The sequence below is a fragment of the Tiliqua scincoides genome, chromosome 2, assembly GCF_035046505.1.
Source record: "Tiliqua scincoides isolate rTilSci1 chromosome 2, rTilSci1.hap2, whole genome shotgun sequence".
NCBI classification, from domain to species: domain Eukaryota; kingdom Metazoa; phylum Chordata; class Lepidosauria; order Squamata; family Scincidae; genus Tiliqua; species Tiliqua scincoides.
In genome coordinates this window covers 118,645,538-118,660,734 of record NC_089822.1, presented here as the reverse complement: position 1 = coordinate 118,660,734, position 15,197 = coordinate 118,645,538, and the positions used below count along the sequence as shown (strand labels likewise).

Below are 15,197 nucleotides of genomic sequence, written 5' to 3'. Positions count from 1 at the left end.
GGGTAGAGTTAAGGGGGGACTCTAGTCACCTTCAGGCACCAGGACTGCAATATCTGAGCCACTGTGCTTCATGCACCTGCAATGATGAACAGAGGCACAGTCAGTGGCCTGCCTTTAGCTTAAGTAGATTGGTGTTTACTTTGTACCAAACTCCTTCAAGACTAAGCCATGAAAACCAAACATCTCGACACCCAGTGAAATATGCTGATTCATACAATTTGGTTCTGTGACCAAAATTTGGCCAACTACGGTGACAATCCTATCCATACTTTCCTGGGGGTAGGCCCCATTGAATACAGTGAGACTTACTTCTGAGTAGACATGCATAGGATTGGGCTGTAACAGTTTTTTTCTTATGAGTCTGATATTTGAGATGTTACATAGTTTGGACATTTGGAGCAAGGGGGAATAAGATGGGGGATACAATTTAAGTGAATAACAGTGTAGAAGTTTGCATAAGAGGTAGGTTGTGGGGAGAGATGTTGTTTCTCTGGAAAGCACACTGGTCTGCCCCAGTACACGGGTTGAACATTGCTGAGCTAAACCCAGCCATTATAGAATTAATTCCTGGTCTAAGGAGGATGATCTATGGTGATTCTCTTGTTGCTCCCTTCCCAGTGATGCAAACCTCTCTACTGCAAATTTCTGTAATTTAAATACTAACAAATACATAGCAGGCAGTGCAAACTTTCATTGGACAGAGTCCACTTTGATGCATGGAGATAAAGTGGGCTATAATCCACGGAAATTTAGGCCACAATAAATGTTTTAGGGTCCAATCCTAACCCACTTTCCAGCACTGGCATGGCGGGAAGATAGTGGGGCATGTGCTGCATCCTGCAGTTGGGGGGCAGTCATGGAGGACTCCTCAAGGTATGGCGATGTTTGTTCCCTTACCCATAGGTTGCACTGCCCTTGTGTCGGTGCTGGAAAGTGGGTTAGGATTGCGCCCTCAGTCTTTAAATGGTCATTTAAGTGTAGAAAGATTGAGGCAGTAGCCACTTCATATCCATGTATTGAAATCCAACACAAACTCTTTGCGCCATTCAGCTAAGCAAGCCAGTGACTCTGGGGGGCTGGTTTGTTGTGATGCTTTTGTTGCTTCCTTCCCAGCAACATAAACTCTCTGTTGCGAATTTCTGAAATTAAATACCAGTGATTGGCAACAAATACCTAAATGTGAGTTAGCATGCCCTGGTTAACACAACCAAATTGTTCACATACTACATTCAGTATCATTGGGAAGAGGAACTGGCACTAGTAGAATGGAAATAGTCATGGGAAATATTCTAGAAGGAAATAATTTTATCTTTTCTAACCCTATCCTTTCCCGTTGGTTCCCTCCTATTCATATTAAAAGCTATCAGACCCATCAAACTTACAGCTGTCATGACTTCAACCAATCTTCCAGTTGCAGGTTGAGATGTGCTGAGCATTCCAACCTCTTAGTAGAGTCCTCAGCATGGCTGGAGCGTTCAAAGCAATAGAAATTGTAGCGTTTTATTGCTAAACACTCCCAAGTGACCGGTGTGGTAAACTCTCTTGGTGTTAAGTATCTGAGGAGAAGATACAGTGATGTGCTGTCTCACTACTGCTCATTAACAAGGAAGATGTAATAATGCACTTCCTTTGCCTTTGGGATGGAATATGAAATGAAAAGTTGTTCTAGAAATGTCTTGAGAGGTATCAGTGGACTTGGGCATCTTCTCTACTAAAATTCAAATTCTGTAATTAAAAATATCAACAACATTAAAAGAAATAAAATAAGTGCATATTTAAGGATCATACCACTATCTCACTCTGTTGTGCTCAGCCAATGAAATTTAACATTTACTGCTGCTCAGGAGGACAGAAGTGCAGAAGGACAAGCAGATTCAGGATTATTTTCAAACTATTAATTTCAATAAATGCAGTGCAAATGGCACCCTTAGAATAATCCTTTTGGGGTTAGGTACCTGGGGAGTCCAGCCTTGTTCTGCAGCACTGTGCAGCTTGCGCATCACTTGTCTGGCTATTTGGGAGTCCCTGGCATGACCAGCCAGGTGCTGCAGGACTAGGCTAGCAGGGTGAAAGGGTGGGGGTCAGAAGGATGGGCGAGATTAAAAGGGGAGAAGGGAAGATAGGAAAGGGTAGTTGAAAGGAAAGGCAGAAGGGCTGGTCAAAGGCAAGTAACATGGATAGATGAGGCACACTGTGAGGAACAGTGGGGAAGGGGGACAGGTATGGGGGAAGGAAAAAGGAGGCAGTGGGAAAGGATAGGAATGACTGGCTACAGGAGGCAATGGAAAAGAGGCCTAAAAGAGGTCTAACTGCCCAATCTGATCCCTCGCTACCAAGCTGGGAACCCAAGTTAGTGACTCGGACTCGAGTTGTGGAAATGCATGATATTGGGTGACTTGCTGACTCATGAGTGGAAGACTCTGAAAAACATTCGAGTCAGGGCCACCCTGACACTCGTCCCCTGTCCCATCCAAATATTCCAACTCCCTTCTAATGCCTCAAATTTCTCTGAGAGGAAGGAAGTAATGGATGATCATTGGACAAAGGATGGGCATTTAAATATTTTCATTGGCTGAGGGAGAGCAGGAGGAGGAGCCAAGAAGGGGTTCTTGCCTTACAATTGACTTGAGAAGCCCAGGGAGGGGAAGGAGGCAGCAATGGGGGAGAGAGTTCATAGTGATCACACTTTGCACCGCATGGAAAGGGAGGAGGAATTCTCATTGAATGATTGGCTACAGTGGGACTACCTCTGAGTAGGTTGTCCTGGTAAGCCCCACAGCTGCTGCTCATGACCCTCCTCCCTCTTGCTGCTTCTCTCCTGGCTCTCTCACAGTCTGTCCCATCCACTCCCGCCCTGTTTACAGATGGGTGAGGAAATTAGCAGAGTGTTCAAAGAGAACTCCAACACACAAACACACACACACACACCCTGGCAGCAGCCCCATTTTTTCCACAGTGGGCTTTTTAAAGGGGGGGGGTGACTCAACAAGTCCATTAGAGTCACTAAAGGTTGACTCAGAGACTAGGAAAGTGCCCCTTGACTTTTTTGAATTGAGTCATGGGCATGGTTGTTACCAAAAGGACTGTTTTGTTTAGGGGAATTATTACACTGCCCTTATTGGAACCTTAGGATCACAGGCTGGATAACAAGATGGCTTAATGCACAGAAATTCCCTTTTTGCTTAAAAAAGAGACTGAGAGAAAGATAACTTTTAATAAAAGATTTAAAGTTTTATTACAAAAGCACAAAAGTAAACATAATGCACATGGAGAAATGATAAATGTATGTTTCTTGGTCCTAGTACTTCAATCTAGTGTACCTAGCTTTCATGGTGGTTGCATGTAAAGAGTATTTGGTGCATCTGAGGAAATTAGAAAAAGGAAAGGTTGTAGGGAAGGATTTTAGAGGTCCCTGATCTGCCAAACCCAGCTGCTAACTCAAGATGGGGAGAGAAGGGGAGAAAAAGGGGGGAAGAAGGGAAAGAGTTCCAGGCGCAAAAATAGTTACCTGTCCTGTAGAGCAGTTGGGGGGGAGAGCCCTGTGAAGAGGACCCTCTGACACAACAGATGTGTTGGTCCTTGGAGAGAGAGCCAGAGAGAGAGCATGTGAGGGGAAGCCCTCACTTAAAAGGGGTTCTGACCCTGCTGAGCTGGATGGTAGTTTGCTTACTACCACATAGCAGGGCGCTTAGAGTGTGTAAAAACTTTGAAAGGATCAGGAGGTCAGTTATCAGCAAAATTCAATGGGGCAATGGCTGGCTTCCTAGATGGGGGAACTTAAACAATCAGCAACACAAGAAGGCAGTTCAAGTTTGCATAAGCAGTGATTGGGTTAAAACAATACAATGAATACAGTAATGTAGGAGACATTTAAACAATGATTTAAGATGCCAGACTTCCTCCCATAATGTGTGCCCATAGGGAGGTGGTGGTTGTGTAACCACGAGCCTGTGACTTGACCAGAGTTTTTGAAATGTGGCCTGGTGAGAAGTTTAGCCTGCATTATATTCTAGTCCATAGTAACATAACCAGATATAGAGAAAATCACAACTCAAAGGAAAAAGGGGATTTTCACGTAACAGATTTCCCCACCTTGGGGCTGAGATCACATGAGTGATCTCATGGCCCCACACAAAATAAGACTAAGTAAGCAAAACACATTAAGACAAGTTTATAACAAACAAACAAAAACAAAATCTCTTGTGCTGAGAAATCATGTATGCTTATAACACAGCTTATTAGTATCGTGTATTGTGTCTAGTGGGCGGTATAAAATCTGCTTTTCTCCAGCATCAGGGTGACGAAGTTGTTGTCTTCCTCCAAGGGGTGGCGTCTGGCACAGCTTGAACTCGATAAGTGTGTGGATCCCGTTCCATACATGGACCTGTCTATCCGGAGTGTTGCCATGGCTCAGTGATCACCTTGCTGTCTCGCTGAGAGAGTCTGCAGGCTGAGTGAGGAGTCAGATTGTTCTGACAGCCATGCTGCTTCCATGATGAAGTACAGTCCAACAGAGCACGGGTCCAGCTTGTCTTGCAGTCCACGCCAGGGTTCCAGGGGTGTGAGGTCACTCAACTTGTGCCCACCGATAGGATGCTTGAGGTGGCATTTGCACTGGCATTCATTTCCCCGCCTAGATACTAATGACATCATGCATGAGATCATGCATTATGCACGAGATAATGCTGAAACATTACACTTGCTGGGTTTTCATTTACATGAATATAGGTTACATGACTAAGGTATAGGGACTGTGAGACATAGACTTTAGAATTTATTATCACCCAATTTGTGCTGCTGCGCCAGATTAGCATTGGATAGCCAGTTGTTAGTTTTCTATCAATTGGACTTGACTGAGAGTCAGGAGGGCTGATAAATATCGTGATTCTCGCACTGTCCATCAGTTAAAGTGTCTGTTGTGGGTGACATACAACAGGCAAAATGGGGTGTTATCTTCTATAATATTGGTTTTGGCTGAGAATCTGGATTTGTTGTGCCAGCTCTGAGAGTTGGTTATAGTTTTTCCTTTGCCAACATACAAGCAGAATTAAGAAAATACAAAATAATAGTTGGGCAACAATGATAATCACAATGGGGTGAAGTCCCAACATTAAGAGATAGTTTGCTGAGGGACTGTATCCTTTGAAAATCCTTTGAAAATGTCAATCATTGGTGGGACATAAAGTGTTATTCAGCTACCTTAGGGTTATTCTGCATGTTCCCTCCATCTTTGGTGATGGGAGTGTGTGTGAAAAGAAAACTCATTGGATTAGAGTACTCCTACATGTTTAAAAGCAGATAGGAAAAAATCATGGTACCAAAAGTGATACTGAGCTCAAAAATAGTAAAAGAAAGTGTTGCAACAAATATCAGGTGTGTCACAAAAAGAAAGTCTCCAACCATGTGGGCTTCATTTAGCCTGGTATGGACTTTACTCCAAGTAAAAAAAAAAAAAAAAAAGGACAAGGACAGACAAGGACAAAGCGCTTCTTTCATACTACACACACATACAACAAACATATAGAGCATTATAGTATATGTATGTGGATAAGCAGAGAATGTGAATAAAGAAAATAAATTTGTCATGACAATCCTTCCACTATAAAAAGAAATACTTCATTAGTATTAAAAATACAGCTATAGGATCATTGCTTTGCTCCTGTAAAGGAAATTGAGATTAAGTACATTTGTCCTCTGGAGGGCAAATGCTTTTTTTCTTTGTCCTTACTTGCTGCTGAAACAAAAAGGATTAAAACAAAAGATTGCTGATATTTTGCACTCTGTGCATGCTCTGAGGCACCAAGATTAGGAGACTTCCTCCTGCTTTTCTTTTCCTTAGGAACAATGCACCGGCTTCTTACATTGGATACATGAGAAACCTAGAAAGTTTTAAGGACACATTAAGTTATCATTCAAACTTCTGTTGCTGGCTACAGTGGCAGGGAGTTCCAATGGCCAGTATGATCTATTGACTTTTAGCATCAAAGAAACAAAAATGTTATTAAGACCTTTTAATAGGTTTTAAAATGCATTGAACACACACATGATTCAGTCTTTGCTCCAACACGATAATGTCTTCTTTGGGATGCTGCTAGAAATCTTCCACTTCCTATTGTTCCTTTCTCCCTAATTCTAGGCTTGGAAGTTATTTCTCCTGCTTTAGTTTCTTGGCTGATGGAAGAGATGCCTGAAGGATGCTCTCTTCCTTTTGCTGCTTTAGCAGCCATGGCTTGTCCATATGGATTTCTGCCTACTGGAGCTTCTCTATTACACTTTCCAATGGCTGCAGCTTTCTGCCTGTCCAAAACATCACAAAAAACTTGTCCTGAAAGAACTGATGTGGGCGTGTCTGAATGTACAGCCACTGTACGTGTACCTTTCCAACCTCTAAATTCTAACTGCACTTTTGCTTTAGGTACAGAGATCTCAGGACCCTCATAAAGCTTTACCCTATACGTTTCCCCAGGCAAAAGCTGACATGCTTCCACTACATTTCTATGAACGGAGGTCGGTCTGGCCCCAGAATCTATGTTTCCACGTATCTTTTTCCCATTGACAGTCACCTAAACTTGATGTTTGCTAGAAGGGGTCTTTGAGGGGGAAGAAATGATATGCATCATGGCAGCAGCTGGTTCTGAGGCAGATGGCTCTACCTGTTGGACAGCTGCTACAGGCTCGGGAGCTTTGGGACTGTATTTTGTGGCTAATTCTATTAACTCTTGCAGATTAGCTTTTTCCCAACTCCTCTTTCTGCTAGTCTTTTCCTTAGGAAAGCTTTAGATGTCTAGTTCATTGCTCTTTTCAGGGGAGTTGTTTATTCCTCTGCCCTGATTCTGACAGTTAATTGGATTGAATTTCTGGTTCCCATTTCTCTCCCAATTTTGACTATTGTTTCTAGTACCTCCAAATCGGGAGTGAGGACCATTATTAGAGAAGGTTACTGCCTGGATTGGTTCCTCTTGGATCTCCTTTTGTTTGTGTTGCACACCCCATTCCCGTAACTTGCATCAATTCAGATGCTTGATCAAGCTTAAGTTGCAGAATAGCGAATTCCCATTGAGGGTTAAATGGAGACTCTGGCATTGAATCAGAGGGCAAGGTACACTCTGATTCAAAGATTTGTTTGGCTCCACTCCCTTAAGACTGCTGCAATGGCTGCTTTATGGGAATTCAAAGCCTCTTTCAATTGCTGTATTTGGTTCTGGCAACTCACATGGCTTACAGCTTCTTTGTTTTGTTGGGCCTGGGTCATGAGTTTTTACACTAAGTTTCTAGTCTGTTCTAGATCCTCCTTTAACTTACTATTCTCTTGTTTATATTTATGTACCTCTGCATACTCTTCTACTAACTTTCTCCGTTCTGTGGTGTAAAGCCTGGTCAGATCACTTATTCTAGCCTATTTTTCTGCTTCCTGCCTGGCTTTGTTTCTTGCAAGGTCAGTAAGTTGTAGCTGCAATTGCTCCTCTTGCTGCTTCTGATCTCTCCTGAATTCTTCTATCTGGGCATCTTTCCTTTCTAGCTGGACCTTTAGTTCTCTATGACACTCAGCAATCTGTGCATCCGTTTTTCTCTAACTGGATCTCCTGATCTCTTTTACAACTTTCTAATCGTATTTCTAGCTCTCTTTTAAGATCTTCTATCCTACATTCTAGTCTTTCTATTTTCTCTTCTTTCTTCTCCTTTTCTTTATCCCACTGATCCTGTGCTCCATCAAACTCCTTCTTTAAGATTTGTAACCCCTGCTAATTGGTTAAGAGGCACTTTTTCAAGTGGGTGCTTCTCTTTTATTTAGCAGGGGGAAAGTAACTGGCCCACCTCACCCCAGCACTGTCTGTTCTAGTGGCAGTCTGCTGGTGTTGCATCTTTTTTAGATTGTGAGCCCTTTTGGGACAGGGAGGCATTAGATATTTGATATTTGATTTTCTCTGTAAACCGCTTTGTGAACTTTTTGTTGAACAGCGGTATATAAATACTGTTGTTGTTGTTGTTGTTGTTGTATGCTTTTCTGGAAGGTCAAAATACCATTCCACGAAGCACGGGCAAAAACAGCATCTTTCTTATCTCCTCTTGGTTTGTATTTTTTTTTATATTCCTCACAAAGTTGAATCATCGTTCCACAAATGTCTTAATCTACAAAACACCCAAATGTCCAAGGACTCTGTCCTTTTATCACCTAACCATTTCTCCAGACAATTAATTCCTGAACTTCTGTACAAGCTCTGAGTTTCTTTACTTTCTGCTTTTTCACCACTCATTTTCATGTTTGCTTTTTCTCTCTTATATATGCTTACTTTGCTTGCCAATTGCTTCAGTTAAAGCACACTGAAAAGGAACTCTTATTGAGGCTTTCTGACTGATAAAGAGCAAATAGCTGACTCCTTTTAGCAGGTTTAGGAGCAAAAGATGTATTATTCACTGTCCTGCAACAGTTACTACTGTCCAAAGAATACTGGAGGGTCTGATTCTTGCAGACTGTTAACCAGTACCATGGGTGTAAATTTTCCCTGGTCTGCATTCAGGTACTGCACCCTACTCCAAATATCACAAGTCTGTGAGTCTAGCGCTTCTCAAGTCTATGTTCCTACTTCCTATGCTTTCTTGCTTTAACACTCAGCAAGGTTTTTCCTAGCATTTCCAAACTTTCCAAAAGGATCTCTGCAGAACTAGTCTGATCCTGCGTTAGCTCTGTCACATGTGGCATAACTAACACATGCCTGCCCGCATTCTCCACCAATTAAAATGTTACCAAAAGGGCTGTTTTGTTTAGGGGAATTATTACACTGCCCTTATTGGAACCTTAGGATCGCAGGCTGGATAACAAGACGGCCTAATGCAGAGAAATTCCCTTTTTGCTTAAAAAAGAGACTGAGAGAAAGATAACTTTTATTAAAAGATTTAAAGTTTTATTACAAAAGCGCAAAAGTAAACATAATGCACATGGAGGGATGATAAGTGTATGTTTCTTGGTCCTAGTACTTGAATCTAGTGTACCTGGCTTTCATGGTGGTTGCATGTAAAGAGTACTTGGTGCATCTGAGGAAATAAGAAAAAGGAAAGGTTGTAGGGAAGGATTTTAGGGGTCCCTGATCTGCCAAACCCAGCTGCTAACTCAAGATGGGGGAAGAAGGAAAAAAGTTCTAGGCGCAAAAATAGTTACCTGTCCTGTAGAGCAGTTGGGGGGGAGAGCCCTGTGAAGAGGACTCTCTGACACAACAGATGTGTTGGTCCTTGGAGAAAGAGCCAGAGAGAGAGCATGTGAGAGGAGAACCTCACTTAAAAGTGCTTCTGACCATGCTGAGCTGGATGGTATCTTACTGACTACCACATAGCAGGGCGCTTAGAGTGTGTAAAAACTTTGAAAGGATCAGGAGGTCAGTTATCAGCAAAATTCAATGGGGCAATAGCTGGCTTCCTAGATGGAGGAACTTAAACAATCAGCAACACAAGAAGGCAGTTCAAGTTTGCATAAGCAGTGATTGGGTTAAAACAATACAATGAATACAGTAATGTAGGAGACATTTAAACAAAGATTTAAGATGCCAGACTTCCTCCCATAATGTGTGCCCATAGGGAGGTGGTGGATGTGTAAGCACGAGCCTGTGACTTGACCAGAGTTTTCGAAATATGGCCTGTTAGAAATTTAGCCTGCATTATATTTTAGTCCATAGTAACATAACCAGATATAGAGAAAATCACAACTAAAAGGAAAAAGGGGATTTTCACTTAACAGTTTTCCCCAACTTGGGGCCGAGATCACGTGAGTGATCTCATGGCCCCACACAAAATAATTCTAAGTAAGCAAAACACATTAAGACAAGATTATAACAAACAAACAACAACAAAAACAAAATCTCTTGTGCTGAGAAATCGTGTATGCTTATAACACAGCTTATTAGTATAGTGTATTGTGTCTAGTGGGCAGTATAAAATCTGCTTTTCTCAAGCATCAGGGTGGCGAAGTTGTTGTCTTCCTCCAAGGGGTGGCGTCTGGCACAACTTGAACTCGATAAGTGTGTGGATCCCGTTCCATACATGGACCTGTCCATCCGGAGTGTTGCCATGGCTCAGTGATCACCTTGCTGTCTTGCTGAGAGAGTCCGCAGACTGAGTGAGGAGTCAGATTGTTCTGACAGCCATGCTGCTTCCATGATGCAGTCCAACAGAGCATGGGTCCAGCTTGTCTTGCAGTCCACGCCAGGGTTCCAGGGGTGTGAGGTCGCTCAACTTGTGTCCACTGATAGGATGCTTGAGAATGCATTTGCACTGGCATTCATTTCCACACCTAGATACTAATGACATCATGCACGAGATCATGCATTATGCACGAGATAATGCTGAAACATTACACAATTTCTGAGTGGAAAACAAGAGTAAACACATTTTTTTTAAAAATAACTAACAAAAATAACCCTGCCTTGCTTGGTGTTTTGTTGGTTTTAGCTCCTAAGTCCATGGAGAAATGTCTCTTCATGCAAAACCTTTTTATCTGCTCACTGCATCTCAGGATATGCCTTCCTTGGATCAGAACACATGAGGTACACTTGTTGGGTTTTCATTTACATGAATATAGGTTACATGACTAAGGTATAGGGACTGTGAGACATAGACTTTAGAATTTATTATCACCCAATTTGTGCTGCTGTGCCAGATTAGCATTGGATAGCCAGTTGTTAGTTTTCTATCAATTGGACTTGACTGAGAGTAAGGAGGGCTGATAAACAACCTGATTTTCGCACTCTACATTAGTTAAAGTGTCTGTTGTGGGTGACATACAACAGGCAAAATGGTGTGTTATCTTCTATAATATTGGCTTTGGCTGAGAATCTGGATTTGTTGTGCCAGCTCTGAGAGTTGATTATAGTTTTTCCTTTGCCAACATACAAGCAGAATTAAGGAAATAGAAAACAATAGGTGGACAACAATGTTAATCACAATGGGGTGAAGTCCCAACATTGAGAGATTGTTTGCTGAGGGACTGTATCCTTTGAAAATGTCAATCATTGGTGGGACATAATGTAAAGAGTACTTGGTGCATCCGAGGAAATTTGAAAAAGAAAAGGTTGTAAGGAAGGATTTTAGGGGTCCCTGATCTGCCAAACCCAGCTGCTTACTCAAGATGGAGAGAGAAGGGGAGAAAAAGTGGGGGGAGTAGGGAAAGAGTTCTAGGTGCAAAAATAGTTACCTGTCCTGTAGAGAAGTTGTGGGGGGAGAGTCCTGTGAAGAGGACCCTCTGACACAACAGATGTGTTGGTCATTGGAGAGAGAGCCTGAGAGAGAGCATGTGAGAGGAAGCAACATAGTAACATAACTAGATATAGAGAATATCACAACTAAAAGGAAAAAGGGGATTTTCATCTAACATGGTGACTTGGCGACTTGACTTGGGTGAAGCCACACTGGGTTTTCCCATCTCTACTCACTACATAATAACATGTAGCATTAAAGCATGTAGCTGTGCCAGAGGAGCATAAGCTGCATGCTTTGGAGTGTGTGTGATTGGACAGCCTGCAAGAGGTAATTATCCTCTGGTAGTTTTCCCAATTCCCTTTGGATCTCCTCAGACATGCGCTAACCATTTTGGTGGTGTATGTCCAAGGAAAGAACAAGGTGGGGATGTTTCAAAAAAAAGGGGAATAAGATTCGGTGTGCATGACTGCATCTTTCCCTGACATGCTCCCCAGTTCCTTCTCCCCAGTTCCCCATGACTTCTACTCCCCACCCATGGCCTGACCCCACTGCTGTCTTACTGGTGCCTGTGGAGCCTCCCAGGGCCTTTGTGGGATGGGCTGTGTCTCTTGCTATTTACTGTCGGGCAGAGGCCCGACAGTGTGCAACAGCGGCCCACCTTTCGCCCTGCCATAAAGGACCTTGTGATTCTGGGTTCTGGCAGCACAAGGCCTCAATAGGACTGAGGCCCAAATCATATGCATCACATGATAAAGAGGTTTATTCAGAAATAATTCCCACTGAGGTTGATGGATGAAACCTTAATCATGAATGAAGGAGCCTCCTACTTTTCTGAGCTACACCATTATATGTAGACAAAAATTCCTCTGTATGAAGCCATTTAGATTAATATTTTGGGCATGGGGCGGATTTGTAATGGGAATTAAATTTTGGCAAGAGCCTCCAATCTAAAGTGCTTGATTTCACTATATGTTAATTGGTGCTAATTAAATTCTCTTTCTCTGTCTCACACATACATGTGCACGCGCGTGCGTGCGTGCGTGCGTGCGTGCGCACACACACACACACAGAGAGAGAGAGAGAGAGAGAGAGAGAGAGAGAGAGAGAGAGAGAGAGAGAATGTGTCTAATTAACATCTCCCCTTCTCCAGAAACAGCAGCTGCGGTGTGTAAAGGAACTACACAACACCCTTATCAGTTTGAGAGCAATTAACAGAATTAACAGACAGTTTTGACCAACTGTCAAAACATGGGAATCGCTGTCAACACCACATCATCTACCTGGTGATCTCCTGATCTTCCATTACAGGGAGTCCCAATAGCACTCAGATAAGCCAGGTATCCCCACGCATTTGGAGTCAGGCAAGACAGCTTCAAGTCCAGCCAGATAGCTTGCTAAAACCAACATCACACCTTTTACATGACCCCTAGGATTTATGCTCAGGTATAACAAAGGTTAGCATTTGCAGTGAGCACAACAACAGGTTTACTATAGATGATTAAAATGCTTGCAGTTTTCTTCGTCATAAAATAAAATCACACCAGTTGAATTAATGCAACTGCAATAAATACATAATGGAATAAATATGTTAATTAATGGTAAAAACATGCATATAACAACATCTTCCCACACCTGTAACATTCTTATAACAATCCATAAATCAAGAAGAAATGGTCACCCAAATAAAATGTCCAAATAGATTTACAATGAAGAAGATAAAACTAATTGAGTTACCACTAGTTAAAGCACATAATCCACAGTGCACAAGTTCCCATGTCTATACAATACCTAGCTGGGCCTGTCCAGCAGCTAAAGACTTCCCAGATGGCCTTCAGCTCTCATCACTGAAAGATCTCAGATGAGTACAAGAGTTCCAGTTCTCCACAGATGACAACAGTTCTACTTGCTTCTGTAAAAAGATATCTCTATGCTGGATAAATGGATTATGGTATCCCTCAGTATCCAAAGCTGCTCCTTAGGTTAAAGCCTCTCTCATAAGCAGTCCTCGGAAGAAACAGGTCATCTCCAAAGGTCACATCCATTTGCAAATCCAACCTTCTCAGAACCTCATGCAAATGAGCAAACATGATGCTTCCAGGGGCTGGTAGTTGAACTCTCTGAGTTGCTAGTTTACTACTCATACCAAAGCATCTTCAACGGATATTTGCCCAATTAGAGATGTCCTGTGACATGATGGTGCTTACAACTGGAATCCAGTCATTTGTTTTCTTTATTTATAGCACTTATATCCTGTTTTTCTACAACATAGCCCTCAAAGTAGCTTACAACAGAGAAAAACAAAGAATAATAAAACAAATCACAGATGATAAGGTCATGACTGTAGCGAAAAATAAAAAACACACTACAAAATGGCAGCATAGAAAACTGTCAATAGGATCCTTTCCTCCATTAATCACCAATGTGATTCTTCTCTTCTTTCATTCTCTCCACCAAATCTCTGACCACCATTCCATCTTCCCAGCCTAATTTCTCCTTTGACATACCAACTTCCTGAGGGCACCCTGTAGGTCTGCATTTCTCAGGCTGTAAATGAAGGGATTGAGCATTGGGGTAAGAATTGTGTACACAACAGACACCACCCTGTCCTTGACAGCTGTGTAGCTGGACATGGGGCGGAAATAAACCCTGATTACGCTGCCATAGAAGAGGGTGACCACGGTCAGGTGAGAGCCACAGGTGGAGAATGCTTTGCATTTGCCTTTGGCTGAAGACACCTTCAGCACAGTTGCCAGGATGCGAACATAAGAAATCACCACGCACATGAAAGGCGTAATGATGACAGGCAATGCTTCTATTAAAGCCACGGTTATGCTGGTGTCAGAACATGAGAGTTTCATTAAGGGCAGTATATCACAGAAGAAATGGGGGACCCTGTTGGCTGAAGCAGCAAATGTAAGACGGGAGATGAGCATGGTCTGGAAGAAGGAGTGCAAATGGGAAATTGAGCAAGATCCAGCCAACAGCAGCAGGCACAGATGGTGGTTCATAACTTTGGTGTACTGGAGAGGGTTACAGATGGCCACGTAACGGTCTACGGCCATTGCTGCCAACAAATAGCTATCAGTGTTTGCTAAGGCCAGGAAGAAATACAGCTGGGTGAGGCAACCACTGTAGGAAATGAATGTTTCTCCTTGCCCACCAAGCAAGCTCAGAAGCATTGTGGGAGCAATGACTGAGGTAAGGCCCACATCTACCAGTGACAAACAAGTAAGGAAGAAATACATGGGGGATTGGGAGAGCTGGGCATCGGACTGGATTGCTGCTGCAGTGAGAATATTCCCTGTAACTGCGAGCGCATAAAGGGCCAGAAACAAAACAAAGAGGGGTGTCCGCAGCTCAGGGCTATCGGTGATGCCCAACAAAATGAACTCAGAGGCAATGGTTTGATTGTGCTGCACATCCATGGGTAGAGTTAAGGGGGGACTCTAGTCACCTTCAGGCACCAGGACCGCAATACCTGAGCCACTGTGCTTCATGCACCTGCAATGATGAACAGAGGCACAGTCAGTGGCCTGCCTTTAGCTTAAGTAGATTGGTGTTTACTTTGTACCAAACTCCTTCAAGACTAAGCCATGAAAACCAAACATCTCGACACCCAGTGAATTATGCTGATTCATAAAATTTGGTTCTGTGACCAGAGTTTGGCCAACTACGGTGACAATCCTATCCATACTTTCCTGGGGGTAGGCCCCATTGAATACAGTGAGACTTACTTCTGAGTAGACAGGCATAGGATTGGGCTGTAACAGTTTTTTTCTTATGAATCTGATATTTGAGATCTTACATAGTTTGGACATTTGGAGCAAGGGGGAATAAGATGGGGGATACAGTTTAAGTGAATAACAGTGTAGAAGTTTGCATAAGAGGTAGGTTGTGGGGAGAGATGTTGTTTCTCTGGAAAGCACACTGGTCTGCCCCAGTACACAGGTTGAACATTGCTGAGCTAAACCCAGCCATTATAGAATTAATTCCTGGTCTAAGGAGGATGA

At 42.7% G+C, this 15,197-nt stretch overlaps 1 protein-coding gene across 1 annotated transcript; it reads right to left on the bottom strand.

Moving 5' to 3' along the window:
* Positions 1-13,670: 13,670 nt before the first annotated feature.
* Positions 13,671-14,612, bottom strand: LOC136641222 (olfactory receptor 1L6-like). Its single transcript, XM_066616916.1, has one exon. The coding sequence runs from the start codon at positions 14,610-14,612 to the stop codon at positions 13,671-13,673; it is 942 nt and encodes a 313-aa protein (XP_066473013.1).
* Between the last annotated feature and the right edge of the window lie 585 nt (positions 14,613-15,197).